Genomic DNA, 12,277 nt, shown 5'->3' with positions numbered 1-12,277 from the left:
ACCAAAAAATACAAGTCTAAAAGCAGAAACCCAAAAGGAAGTGTTTTTTGAAGAATGCTTCTGATTTCATATTCTGTAGCAACTTTTCTATCTGTAGACATATGTTTAAGGTCATATTTATTGTACCCATTCTTTTCTTGACATTATAGCCTTTAATCTTTGCTTATGGGTTCCATTTAATTGAAATAGAGGCAGGAAAATCATTTCCCTGGAATTTTCACCTTCTTGACTAGTACAATTGCTCTCTTGCAACTTCTTTTTTTTCTTTTATTCATATAGGCATATAATGTTTGGGTCATTTCTCCCCCTTCCCCCCATCCCTTCCCTCTCCTCCCCACACCCTCTCGCTATCAGGCAGAAACTATTTTGCCCTTATCTCTAATTTTGTTGAAGAGAGAATATAAGCAATAATAGGAAGGAACAAGGGTTTTTGCTAGTTGAGATAAGGATAGTTATACAGGGAGTTGACTCACATTGATTTCCTGTGCGTGTGTGTTACCTTCTAGGTTAATTCTTTTTGATCTAACCTTTTCTCTAGTTCCTGGTCCCCTTCTCCTATTGGCTTCAGTTGCTTTAAAGTATCTGCATTAGTTTCTCTGCATTGAGGGCAACAATGCTATCTAGTTTTTTGGGTGTCTTACCTATCCTCATACCTCCCTTGTGTGCTCTCGCTTTATCATGTGATCAAAGTCCAGTCCCCTTGTTGTGTTTGCCCTGGATCTAATGTCCACATATGAGGGAGAACATACGATTTTTGGTCTTTTGGGCCAGGCCAACATCACTCAGAATTATGTTCTCCGGTTCCATCCATTTACTTGTAAATGATAACATTTCGTTCTTCTTCATGGCTGCATAAAATTCCATTGTGTATAAATACCACATTTTCTTGATCCATTCGTCAGCAGCGGGGCATCTTGGCTGTTTCCATAACTTGGCTATTGTAAATAGTGCTGCAATAAACATGGGTGTGCAGGTGCCTCTGGAGTAACCTGTGTCACATTCTTTTGGGTATATCCCCAAGAGTGGTATTGCTGGAACATATGGTAGATCTATGTTTAGATTTTTAAGAAGCCTCCAAATTTTTTTCCAGAGTGGTTGTACTAGTTTACATTCCCACCAGCAGTATAAAAGTGTTCCTTTTTCCCCACATCCTCGCTAACACCTGTTGTTCGTGGTGTTGCTAATGATGGCTATTCTAACAGGGGTCAGGTGGAATTTTAGTGTGGTTTTAATTTGCATTTCCTTTATTGCTAGAAATGGTAAGCATTTTTTCATGTGTTTTTGGCCATTTGAGTTTCTTCTTTTGAGAAAGTTCTGTTTAGTTCATGTGCTCATTTCTTTATTAGCTCATTAGTTTTGGGAGAATTTACTTTTTTGAAATCCCTATATATTCTGGTTATCAGTCCTTTGTCTGATGTGTAGCTGGCAAATATTTTCTCCCACTCTGTGGGTGGTCTCTTCAGTTTAGAGACCGTTTCTTTTGTTGTGCAGAAGCTTTTTAGTTTTATGAAGTCCCATTTATCTATGCTATCTCTTAGTTGCTGAGCTGCTGGGGTTCCATTGAGAAAGTCTTCGCCTATACCTATTAGTTCCAAAGTATTTCCTACTCTTTCCTGTACCAACTTTAGAGTTTGGGGTCTGATATTAAGATCCTTCATCCATTTTGAGTTAATATTGTTATAGGGTGATAAACACGTATCTAGTTTCAGTTTTTTGCAGACTGCTAACCAGTTTTCCCAGCAGTTTTTGTTGAAGAGGCTGCTATTTCTCCATCGTATATTTTTAGCACCTTTGTCAAACACAAGTTGGTTATAGTTGTGTGGCTTCATATCTGGGTCCTCTATTCTGTTCCACTGGTCTTCATGTCTGTTTTTGTGCCAGTACTATGCTGTTTTTATCTCTTGCTACTTCTTTCTGTGCCCTCTCTCTTTCCCAGAGAAGTGTCTCCAGAGAGATGATTTGGACAAAGAAATGCAAGTGCATTTTACCATAGAAGGAGCATTGGAGTGGCAAATAAGATGATTTGACCTTCTGGCTTGTAGAAACACTTGGGCCAATGTTGGAATGACAGAATTTATAATGATCACAAATTCAAATTCAGTGTTGAAATTAGTTGGTATATGTATATATGTATCATAATTAATTTGGATGAATATTCCTCAAAATATTTTGTAACATAAATGCTAATATTGAAGTAAAAAAAAAAGAAACTAGTGATACTAAGACAAAATGACCATCCTTAGTAAGTATTTGAAATAATTTAGGCAATGACTTCTATGATGATGATTAAAAGGAAATAAGATGTACAAAGAGCCAAGCAGAGCTTGTGCATGTATTAGAAACATAATAGTTACTTCATTCATATGTATGTGTGTATTAGCACAAACTCCTTTTGGATATAAACATAATCCTGGGATATAAATATATCAGGTGATTCATTTAAGTTTAGCTTTATTCTTGTCCTTTATTAAATTCTTACTAGGAAATAAACTAATAGTAATAATAGGACTGATTTAATCACTAGTGGTCACCTTGCTGTGGACATCAGACTTGACTTATCTCAGCACTGTTTTGAAAAGTGGTGTTCCTATTACCACTACTGCTATTTTGCTGAGATATTGTCTGCTTAACAATATAACTAGAACTCATTTGAGAAATACTGGGGAAAGTTCAAAGCTCAGCAGAAGACGGTACAATGTTGAACAGACCTGTCATTTAAAATAGGCTTTCATGGGTCAAGTAAGTCTAATAACACCATATTTTTGGACTCTAATTCTTATAGCCTGTTCATTTTCACTTGTCCAAATGATGGGTGAGGTAGAGAAAATGGAACTATTTTAGCCAGGAGTGGTTAAAGACAAACCAAGTGATTCCTAGTCTAATATAATAATACTGTCATGGAATTTCAATAATAGATACTTGAAAAACAAACTTTGTTGTTGTTATGTGCCAAATGGTCTGCAAAATCTCATGTAGTTCTTCCTCAATAACCCCATTAAGATAGCACTCAAGGAATCCAGAAAGGGCATCCTTTCTTTGACTTTGAAATATTTGGTGTTTGATATCTTCTCAAAGCTCTTCTGAGATTATTCCAAGAGTTACCAAAGTTACTATGACTATTTCCCCTGTCCCTTTTGCCCTGTCTACTGTGGAGTCTGTGAAATAGGAATCAAGCCATGTGATCTGGAAGGCAGGAGGAGCTGGAGAGATGAACTGGAAGGTAGGCTTGGATGGATGGGATATGGAAAAGCCCTGCCCAAGGCTCGGTGGCCCACACTCCCAGGACTAAGGTGATGTGGTGGCCCACCATCTGGGGGTATGCATTCCAGTGGTGCCAATGTCACCTGTAGATGCAATTCATGTATTCAGTGACAGAACATTCTGGGAAATGCTGTAAGGCCCATCTCATGCTCCTATTAAAAACTCATGTGTAAGACCCTTGATCTGATCCTTGAACCACAAAAAAAAAATCCAAATACATTTCTTTTAAATCCCCCATCCATAGACAAAGCCTTCACAGCTCTGTTTTTAGGGTTACTGAAGGCCTAACACTAATTCAATAGCTGTTTCATCAAGTTTTATAAAAGTTTCCATTCTAAGCTACCAAAAGTTGTTCTTTGCATAAGTTCTACCATTTTCACATCAGAGAAGGCATCCAACTGCTTCAGGTCATCTTGGGTTTGACAAAAAGCAACATGAAAATAGAGGTAATAAAATGTTCAAGCCTTGGCCAAGAACTGTGGGTTTACCACAGTTCTCCATCTGCTATTTAAAAGGACTCCAACTCCCAGTTGGAATTTGTCTTACATGGAAATACCCCTTGTGCTGATTCTATAATGAAAGCATGTCCTTGAAATATTATACAAATACAACCGTTTTAATAGGGTCTTGCCATTTAGTGCTCTTAGATAAAAAGAAATTTCATTAAGGCAAATTTTAAAGTCCTTGTCATTTTTTTTGTCACCTGGCAATCATCAAAACAAGAATTCTCCCCAGTTCTAAAGGTGTGTCATAAAAGCAGGTATAAACTTCTCCTATTGAACGAGTCTTTTTCCGTATGATATGTGTTGGCATACTAGACACAACATTTGAGGTGAGGACAATGAATCCATTGCACCATGCCAGAGTGATAGAGAACAAAGAGTTTGGACAGCTTCATATGGATCTGAACCAAATTGCTAAGCAGACCATGTGGCATTTTAAGAAAATACAGTGTTTTTAAGATGCAGCTCACAGACAGACTCCCAGTACTGATGCTGGAAATGACCATGGATTCTACAATTGTCCTCTGCTCATTTTTAAGATTTCCATCAAAGAGGAAGCAAAATTCTAATGACAATAAAACCCAAAGTTTCCTGGCCAGACTACGTACTTCTTCCCTTACAGAGGACTTCTTGGGGGTGGGATGGATTACCTGTACTTGCAACTGTATATGTTCACCTGGCCATCTAGAACAGAGCCAGGGCTCTTCACGTTCATGTCCACCACAAACAGCTGGTCTGCTTCTGTGGCATACTCCAGCACCACCACATAGTGGCCAACCTGTGGGACACGCAGCTTCAGGTGTAGTTCCACCTGCCAGAGACATGGAACAGACAGACCATCATTCAGTTGTGACACACACTGGATACGTTTACATGCACAATGGTGAAAACAGAGAAGACAGCCTGGAAGTACTGTCATATGTCAGCATAGCAAGAAATGTGGTCCTGTAAGAGAGGAGTGGGAAAAATACAGGATGCCTTATTAAAATTTGAAGTCCAGATAAACAATGAATAATTATTTGTTGTGTATCTAAATTTCAAAGGGTACCCTGTACTTTTATCTTCTAAATCTAGCAATTCTAGATTCTACTTCTTCTACCCAGGTGTGTTTTAGTCACTTGCTTCTCACGTAAAAGGCTCCCAAGCTTGAAGTAAAGATGAATTATCAATGGATGATAAAAGGTATGGAAATGTACCTTGAGGCTCTTTAACTGTTGTTTTATAAAGAAATTCCAAATTCTCTGAATAAAAATTATGTTAAAGCCATCCACCCACACCTACACCCCCCCCCCCGCCACACACACCATTCTGGGATAGTAACTATTAATAGCTTGGTTCTCATATCTTCAGACCATTTTCTATGCCTGAATATTATTCATACACACACTTTTTTAAAAACAAAAAACACTGATCATAGTAGGCACTGGGGAATGCTTTAGGACTGTTACAATGGTGACTATATGTTCTGCAAAGCCAAAAAATATTCACTATCTGGCACTTTCCAGAAAAAATGTGCCCTCTTCTGATACCAACTATTGTTTAGGAGCTTGGGGTCTGGAGTCAGCCTGTGTTTAGCTGTGTGATCTAGGACTGGTTATTTAACATCTTTACATGTCAGTACTCTCCTATGTAAAATGAGATTGACAACAGTGCCCACCTCTTAAGACAGTTACAAGGATTCAATGAATGAATACACGTAGAGCCCTTAGAACTGTATGTGGCATGTAATAAGCACTATATAAACACTTATGATTATTACTGTGATTACTCTTCTTTGCCATGATTTGCTCTTTGTACTCACCAGCATTTCATGTGTCTTTATCATTACAGGTGTACTTCATTTTTCCAATGGCTGTCTAACATTCTATAGCATAAAATTATTTTACTTATTTACTAATGTTACTAATTCTCTATTGATGGAAAATTAGGCTGTCTCTAACATTCCCCACAGTATACAATGGTCTATCACCACCATCACCGTCACCTGTGTATCCTTGTGCTCAGATTTCTACAAGGTTCCTTAGAAGTAGAATAGCAGGATTAAAATGCATGCACATTTAATGCCTGAGCCAAAACTACGGTTACATTTCCTAGCAGTGTAAACCACCTCAGCCCATAAGTTCAGGTTCAGCCAAGCTTTACCACACTTAATTAAAATCATCCTTTTTCTCCCTCCCTCCAGGAAATTCACATTTACTCTTCCTTCTGAACAGTGCTAAACCATGAAGCTTGCCATTTTCCACAGTGATTTTTCTACCACTTAAATAATAGAAAGACTTCCCTTGGAGGAAAATGTAGACTGTCACAGAGTGAAGTCCTGCCCTTGTGGAGAGGAAGGAAGGAAGGAAGGAAAAAAAGGAAGGAAGGATTCTTTCACAGGAAGGGGAATCAGAGGATTTTCAAGACCTTTTCTAACTACGTAACTCTTTGAATTTCAGCACAATAATCTCTAGCAGCTCTCTCCACAGAACTTTCTGTAATAACGAAATATTCTATGCTCTGCACTCTCCAGCAGGGTAACCTCTGGATAGGTGATTATTGAGACCTTGAAATGTGGCTAGCACAACTGAAAAACTGACTTTTAATTATACTTAAATGAATTTAATTTAAATTTCTATAGCCACTTGGGCCTGGAGGGTACTGTATCAGCAGCATACATCTGTAGGCAGTAAAAAGGACTATTCAACAAAATTGGACAGCCCAGGAATTCATTTATGCATCAGCCCTGCAGAACAGCTCAGTGATGTAGCTCTTGGCTAACCACCATCCTTTCCTTGGACTTGGCCCACCTCAGCTGTCTAGAGAACACATACACATATATACATATGTATATACTTATGTGTATGTGCATTTTCATATATACATGCATGTGTAAATTTATACGTAATATGTGTGTGTGTGTGTGTGTGTGTGTGTATACACACAGTATGGATAGAAAGAAAAAGTAAATTTAACTTTAGAATGGAGTAGAAGGAAAATCATTTAATTTTTCTTTATACTACATTTCATTTTATTATATTGGTTTGCTTGATACAAATGTATTATTTTGTAAAATTAAAACTCTAACAAAATAAAATGAAGACTGTTTAAAAGTATACTTAGTACCTTTAGCTGCTGCCTTCAAAATGTTAGGATGTAGTTTATAAAAAGGTACATATCTAAACGTTCAGAGAGAAGAATTAAGGCCATAGATATTTTCATCTCACATATTTAATCCCCAAATAAACATTTTCTTTAAAGGTACAAGACAAGGAATGAACGGAAAGTAAAGAAGGAAAACACAATGGAGGAAGCAGTCCTTCAGTGTCTTCATTTTGAACTGTTGTATTGTGTGCTCTTATTTTTATTTATTTATTTATTTGTTTCTAGTGGTGGTATTTTGGGGGTTTGAACTCAGGGCCTCACACTTGCTAGGCAGACACCATACCACTTGTGCCACTCTGCCATTCTTCTTATTGTTGATGTACTGTGTTTTTTAACTCAAATCTGGGGTTTGAACTCAGAGTGTCACACTTGCTAGGCAAGCATTTTACCACTTGAGCCAGTCCTCAAAGCCCGTAACTCAAACCTTGAGTCACTGTATTTTAACACTTGGTTTTAAGGCTCAAAGAACTCCTGAAAGAAAAGTAACTCCCGGGCCTGCAGTAACATGTCCTCCAAGCCACACGGCAGCTGCCTTGGGGTGGAGCTGTTCCAGGGCTCAGCCCCAGGAATTCAGCTGCTACATATTGCTTAGCCTATAGGATTGAACAGTGAGCATTGTGTCCTTTTAGGGTAAGCCATGAAGCATCTGAAGGCCCTTAAGGTTGAGTCTCATCTGTCATTTAAGGTTGAGTCCCACCTGTCTTTTAAGAGACTCTGTGGTTGCCCATGTCCCCTGCCATGTCTAGAAAGTACTCCAAGAACAACCTTAATACAGCTCAGAGTTGGTCAGCATCCAGCCTCAACACAAATCAGAGAACTCAACAAATGCTGATCAACAGCTCTGAAAAATTCTTCCAGGTTCCCCTGAATTTGAGAGGCAACTGTGGCCACACATTTTTAGCAGACACAGGACAAAAGACAGCATTAGCTTTGACAGTAAGTAAAAAGCTGCTCCCACCTCTCTGCCACTTAGGTCCACCATGACTGGGTATGCAGGGGTGGGCTGCCTCATTGCCAAGGGTCTCAGCTCCCCGTCAAGCACGAAGTGTCCAGTTTCACAAGCCAGGGTACAGGAGAATCTGGTCACTGGCAGATGTTGGTAAAGCAAGCAGCTTCAACAACAAACAACAAAATACCACAGTTACAACCGAGAATATGAAACAGAACATCAAAATGCATCCCCAAGGACCCTTAGTCATTTCATTTACTCACTCATCATGCATCATTCCTTCAACAAACTCTTATTTAAGTGTCCACTATAAGAACTGAGCAGTAAATTATCATCTGCTTCAGGAAGGGAACAAACAAAGGTTCACAAACTTGGATTCTATTTTACGTTCAGCCCCCTCATCGATGCATGACCTTGAAGTTATTACTTTGGCATGCAGCAATATTTCCATATGCACAGGGAAGTGGTAAACTATTGTGGTGTGCAAGGTACTTTGTGATTCTTACTTGAAGGACATACATAAGACCCGTAAGAAAAATCACAATAATTATCCAGAGCATTCTGCAGCAGATGAGAGCTTGATGTCTGCTGTGAACCCCTACACTTAAGGCTCCTCATTCAGAGGACTATGATGACCTGGTTGTTGCTCCTCTGCCCCATACTAACTTGTCCTGGGGAGATCCTCCATGGATACATGGTTCTGTGACTGGCAGCTGCAGCATGGGTGCTTCATAGTAGTCCCTGGGGAGCAGCACCAGATAATCCTAGCAAATGAAGACCAAAGAGACAATGACTCATTTTGCTAGCAGTCCTACCTTGGAAATAAAATCACCAAACATCCTAGCTAAATTAAGAGTAGCCAGGTGAAGTCACGGTAAATTTCTCCATGTTAACTGCTTATTCCTCACCTTGACTCAGCAGAATCCACAAAGCAGAGGCTCTTTACTCACTAGAGATAAGCTCCTCAGGGCGAACATTTGTATTTTTCAAAGCTCAAGGGGAATTTTACTCTCTCTTCTGGGTTATTTGCAAATCCAAATGTTAAGAAAGATAATAAACTGTCCATTAATAAGATGTTCCTTTGAGATGCTGTAGTGATGAGTTGCCTTCATTGCTACAGAACACTAAATGCAGACCATGTATGATGGCTCTCTGCTCCCCCTCTGGAGCAACGCTCACCCGTCATGACATAAAAAATGAGGTTTTGTGATCTTGGTGATTCAGAGACTGGAACTGGCCTACTGCCTGGTCTACCAAAGAAAGGAAGAACATGTTCTACTGTGTTCTATGAGTGTGCCAAATGAAGCCTACAGAGTAAACTCAGGAAAGAGCAGTGCTCTGGACCTTGAGATATGGATGACTTGACAGTCTTCCAGCAGTGCCAGCTATGTGGCTGTACTATGTATGGACAGAGGGAAGAAGGAAGGATGTTTGCCTCAACTGTGAAGATTCTCATGTATGATCCCTAAGCTGTTTTCTCTTCTTAGGGAGAAATGTCTGGAGGGGAAAGTGGGAGATGGTGGCCCAGGGGCCTCGTGGTCTTATTAGCTGAAGAAAGGTGTTTATGCTAGGGAAGCCCTGGCCCTTCCAGCCTCTTCTTTCTCTTGGTACCACCAAGAATCTCACTGACATTAGAATCTTCTTGTTCTCCAGGTTCTTCTGACTTCATTCTACATGATCCTCAAGGAGGCTTATTTTGTAGGTGCCCTTCCAATTCATGATGGCAAATATCCAACAAGTCCTTGAAAGGTGGGGACAGATGCTTATGAAGTCTCTGCATTTATTCTGATAACTTTGAGTCATTATGTTTTATGGTTTATTTTTCCAGCCAAGAGAACTGGCTGGAAAGATATAAATGTCATTTTGTCATTTGAGGGCAAATGTCATCTTAGGGTCCTGTGTGGGTGAAAGGGATTTTGTGATTTTGATGTTTTGTGGCTACTGTGGGTCACTATGTCGGGTGAGACCATCTCTAGTGGGAAACATCCACAGAGCTCACCATTCAGAACTCTTGTCTTACCAGGAGAACACCTTCTGTCTTAATACAAGCAATCCATTTCCCAGGTGTGATTGAGAATGGGTCTGCAAAGCCATTTCCTGGGACAGTGACAAAGGCTGGTTCCTTACTGGGCAAGAAGGTGATCTTTTTGCTTTGAGCTGTACCTATCAGAAATACAAAGGACTATTTCAGGCATCTTTCTAACAACCAGTGTTAAGATTTTAGATAATTTAGTTTTGAACATTCAGTTTATACCTGAAAAAGATAAAAGTGGGTACTGGTCAGATTTGTTGATCTTATTTTTTAATTATATGTATGCATGCATATATATAAAATAGACTAGAAAGCTATTGATAAGATGTTAGCAGTGGCTATCTATGTAGGATTGTAATTTTTTAAATTTGCTAAGCAAGTAAAATAGCACCTGTAAGATGGTTTGGACTTAGGGCCTCATAATTAAGTGCTGTACCACTTAAGCCACACCCCTAGTCATTTTGCCTTTAGTTTGTTTTTCAGATAGGGTCTTGCTAACTTTGCCAAGGCTACTCTGAAACCATGATCCTCCTGTAGCTGGAATTATAGAAATTCATCACCATGCCAAGCAACACCTATAAGCTGTTTAAGCCTGTTTACACAGGCTGGGAAGTTCTTTTTTCATTTATAAAAGATTTTAAATTTTCATTTACTTTATGATTTTTAAAGGTTCTGGTTTTCTTTTTGTTTGTTTTCAGGATGCAATGTGCTTCCCTCTGCATTAATCAAATAGAGGACTTTCTGCAGCTGGTTCAGAAACCAGCAAAACTGCTGCCTCTGAGTCCAGCTGAGACTTTTGCTTGAGAAGAAATATTTGCTCCAAATTCTTGCATTCACTCCTTCTACAGATATCTATACAGCCCACTATGTGCCTGGCCTAGAACTAAGTTCTGGGGACAAGGCAGTGAATACAGTAAGCATGGTTTTTGCTCCCTTGATGGTAGGACAGAGGAGGCAAGGGACACAGACCAGAAAACAGGAGAATACAGTACAGCGTGGACAGCACTTGGAAGGAAGTACTTGCTATCTTGGGAATATGTAATTGGGCTCCTAACTCAGTCTTGGAGAAAACAAGGATAGGGAAACAAACCAAAATGTATTCCAACTGTGTGAGTTAACAACGGGCAAGACTGCTGATGGCATTGTCACCCAGGAAACAGAGGGTTCTATTAGAAAGAGTTTGAAGTCTGAGACATTGTGCATCTGTGCACTTACGCAATTTACTAAACCTCTTACCTCTGTTCAATCTTCAACCCTCTTCAGTTCACAAGGTTCTTATCACATGAGAGAATGGCTATGGAAATGCTTTGTACATAAGAAGGTTTCCAGTCAGTGCTTCCTCTTGGGGATTCATCAGACCAAGCCTCCAGCTGTGCAAGTTTGGACAGGACTTGGACTAATGTCACTTCTCTCAATTCAACTGTATCATGGATGCTAAACCAAGATGCTTACATCTTGATCCTAAATTAAGATTTCCATTAGCACCATTTTGTGACCTTATGGGATTCCAAATGCTTCCTGGAATCTATTTCAGAACTGGTAGAAATCCTAATTCCTGGCAGGGCAGAGTTGCAAGCCTTGTCTCTGGCTGTGATGCACTGTGCTGTCTTCACCCCTGAGAGAGATTTGCAGATCCCTCCTGGAGCTCTCTCAGACTTTGCGTTATACAGCCTTAGGAATTCCATATCAATCCTAGGAATTCCTATCCTCACCCATCTCTCCTTGAACTTCTTGGTTTGCTTGAACCAATGAGAGAACTGGGGTCTCCCAATTAATACCAAAAAGGCAGCACCCACCTCACCATGAATGAACTATATAAATCAGCTTTGCTTAGTAAAGATACAAGATCCCTGGCGTTCAGCCACAGAACAAAGTTTGATATATCAATTTTTAAAATGTGTTTATAAAACCACAGTACTAAAAAGTACTGTGGTTTGAACTCAGGGCTTTACACATCTGAGCCTGGCACTCTACCACTTAAGACACACCTCCAGCCCTCAATTAATGATATTTTAACAGCAAACATTAAATATACAGAAAGCTTAGAGAATGAAAAGGTAACAAAGGCACCCAGAGAACTGTCTAATCTGACCCTATGCCAGGTTTAACATTTTCTAAGGATGACCAACTTCATGAAAATTGGAGAAACTGTTTCTCGTTCTTTTCTCAGTTTAAAGAAGGCTTGAAGTTTTACCTACCTGCCTTTGCCCAGGCTGGATAAATAGTTATATGACCAGATATTGCTTCAGTTCCAGGGTTAATGTATCTCAGAATAATACGAAACAAGGAGAGATTTGACTTCCCCACATTCAACATTATCCTTACTTCATTCTGGAAAATATCAAAAAGCCATAAAATATAGAAGATAAGACTGGTTAAAAAGAAATG

At 39.4% G+C, this 12,277-nt stretch overlaps 1 protein-coding gene and 1 long non-coding RNA gene across 10 annotated transcripts in view; one reads left to right on the top strand and one right to left on the bottom strand.

Annotated features, from left to right (window-relative positions):
* Positions 1 to 12,129, top strand: part of LOC141422501 (uncharacterized) — a 44,047-nt gene extending 31,918 nt beyond the window's left edge. Inside the window, exons 2-3 of the long non-coding RNA XR_012447106.1 lie at positions 9,511 to 9,606; positions 10,588 to 12,129. This is a non-coding gene — a long non-coding RNA (uncharacterized lncRNA). The remainder of the gene's footprint in view (positions 1 to 9,510; positions 9,607 to 10,587) is intronic.
* Positions 1 to 12,277, bottom strand: part of Lama3 (laminin subunit alpha 3) — a 293,352-nt gene that overhangs the window by 135,062 nt on the left and 146,013 nt on the right. For 8 of the 9 annotated variants that reach the window (XR_012447103.1, XM_074070183.1, XM_074070184.1 and 5 more), the window contains 5 exons: positions 12,088 to 12,220; positions 9,878 to 10,020; positions 8,524 to 8,621; positions 7,867 to 8,020; positions 4,415 to 4,575 (listed from right to left, as the gene is read on the bottom strand). Coding sequence is in view for 7 of the 9 variants with exons in the window: in XM_074070183.1 (XP_073926284.1) it covers positions 4,415 to 4,575; positions 7,867 to 8,020; positions 8,524 to 8,621; positions 9,878 to 10,020; positions 12,088 to 12,220 (689 nt within the window). In the remaining 2 variants the exon portion in view is untranslated. Of the gene's footprint in view, positions 1 to 4,414; positions 4,576 to 7,866; positions 8,021 to 8,523; positions 8,622 to 9,877; positions 10,021 to 12,087; positions 12,221 to 12,277 lie in introns of those variants that run through there. The other variant, XR_012447104.1, reaches the window with a different exon arrangement.

This window comes from Castor canadensis, chromosome 4, assembly GCF_047511655.1.
Source record: "Castor canadensis chromosome 4, mCasCan1.hap1v2, whole genome shotgun sequence".
Lineage (NCBI taxonomy): Eukaryota > Metazoa > Chordata > Mammalia > Rodentia > Castoridae > Castor > Castor canadensis.
The sequence above is the reverse complement of the archived record's forward strand: the minus strand, read 5'-3'. Positions and strand labels throughout refer to the sequence as shown.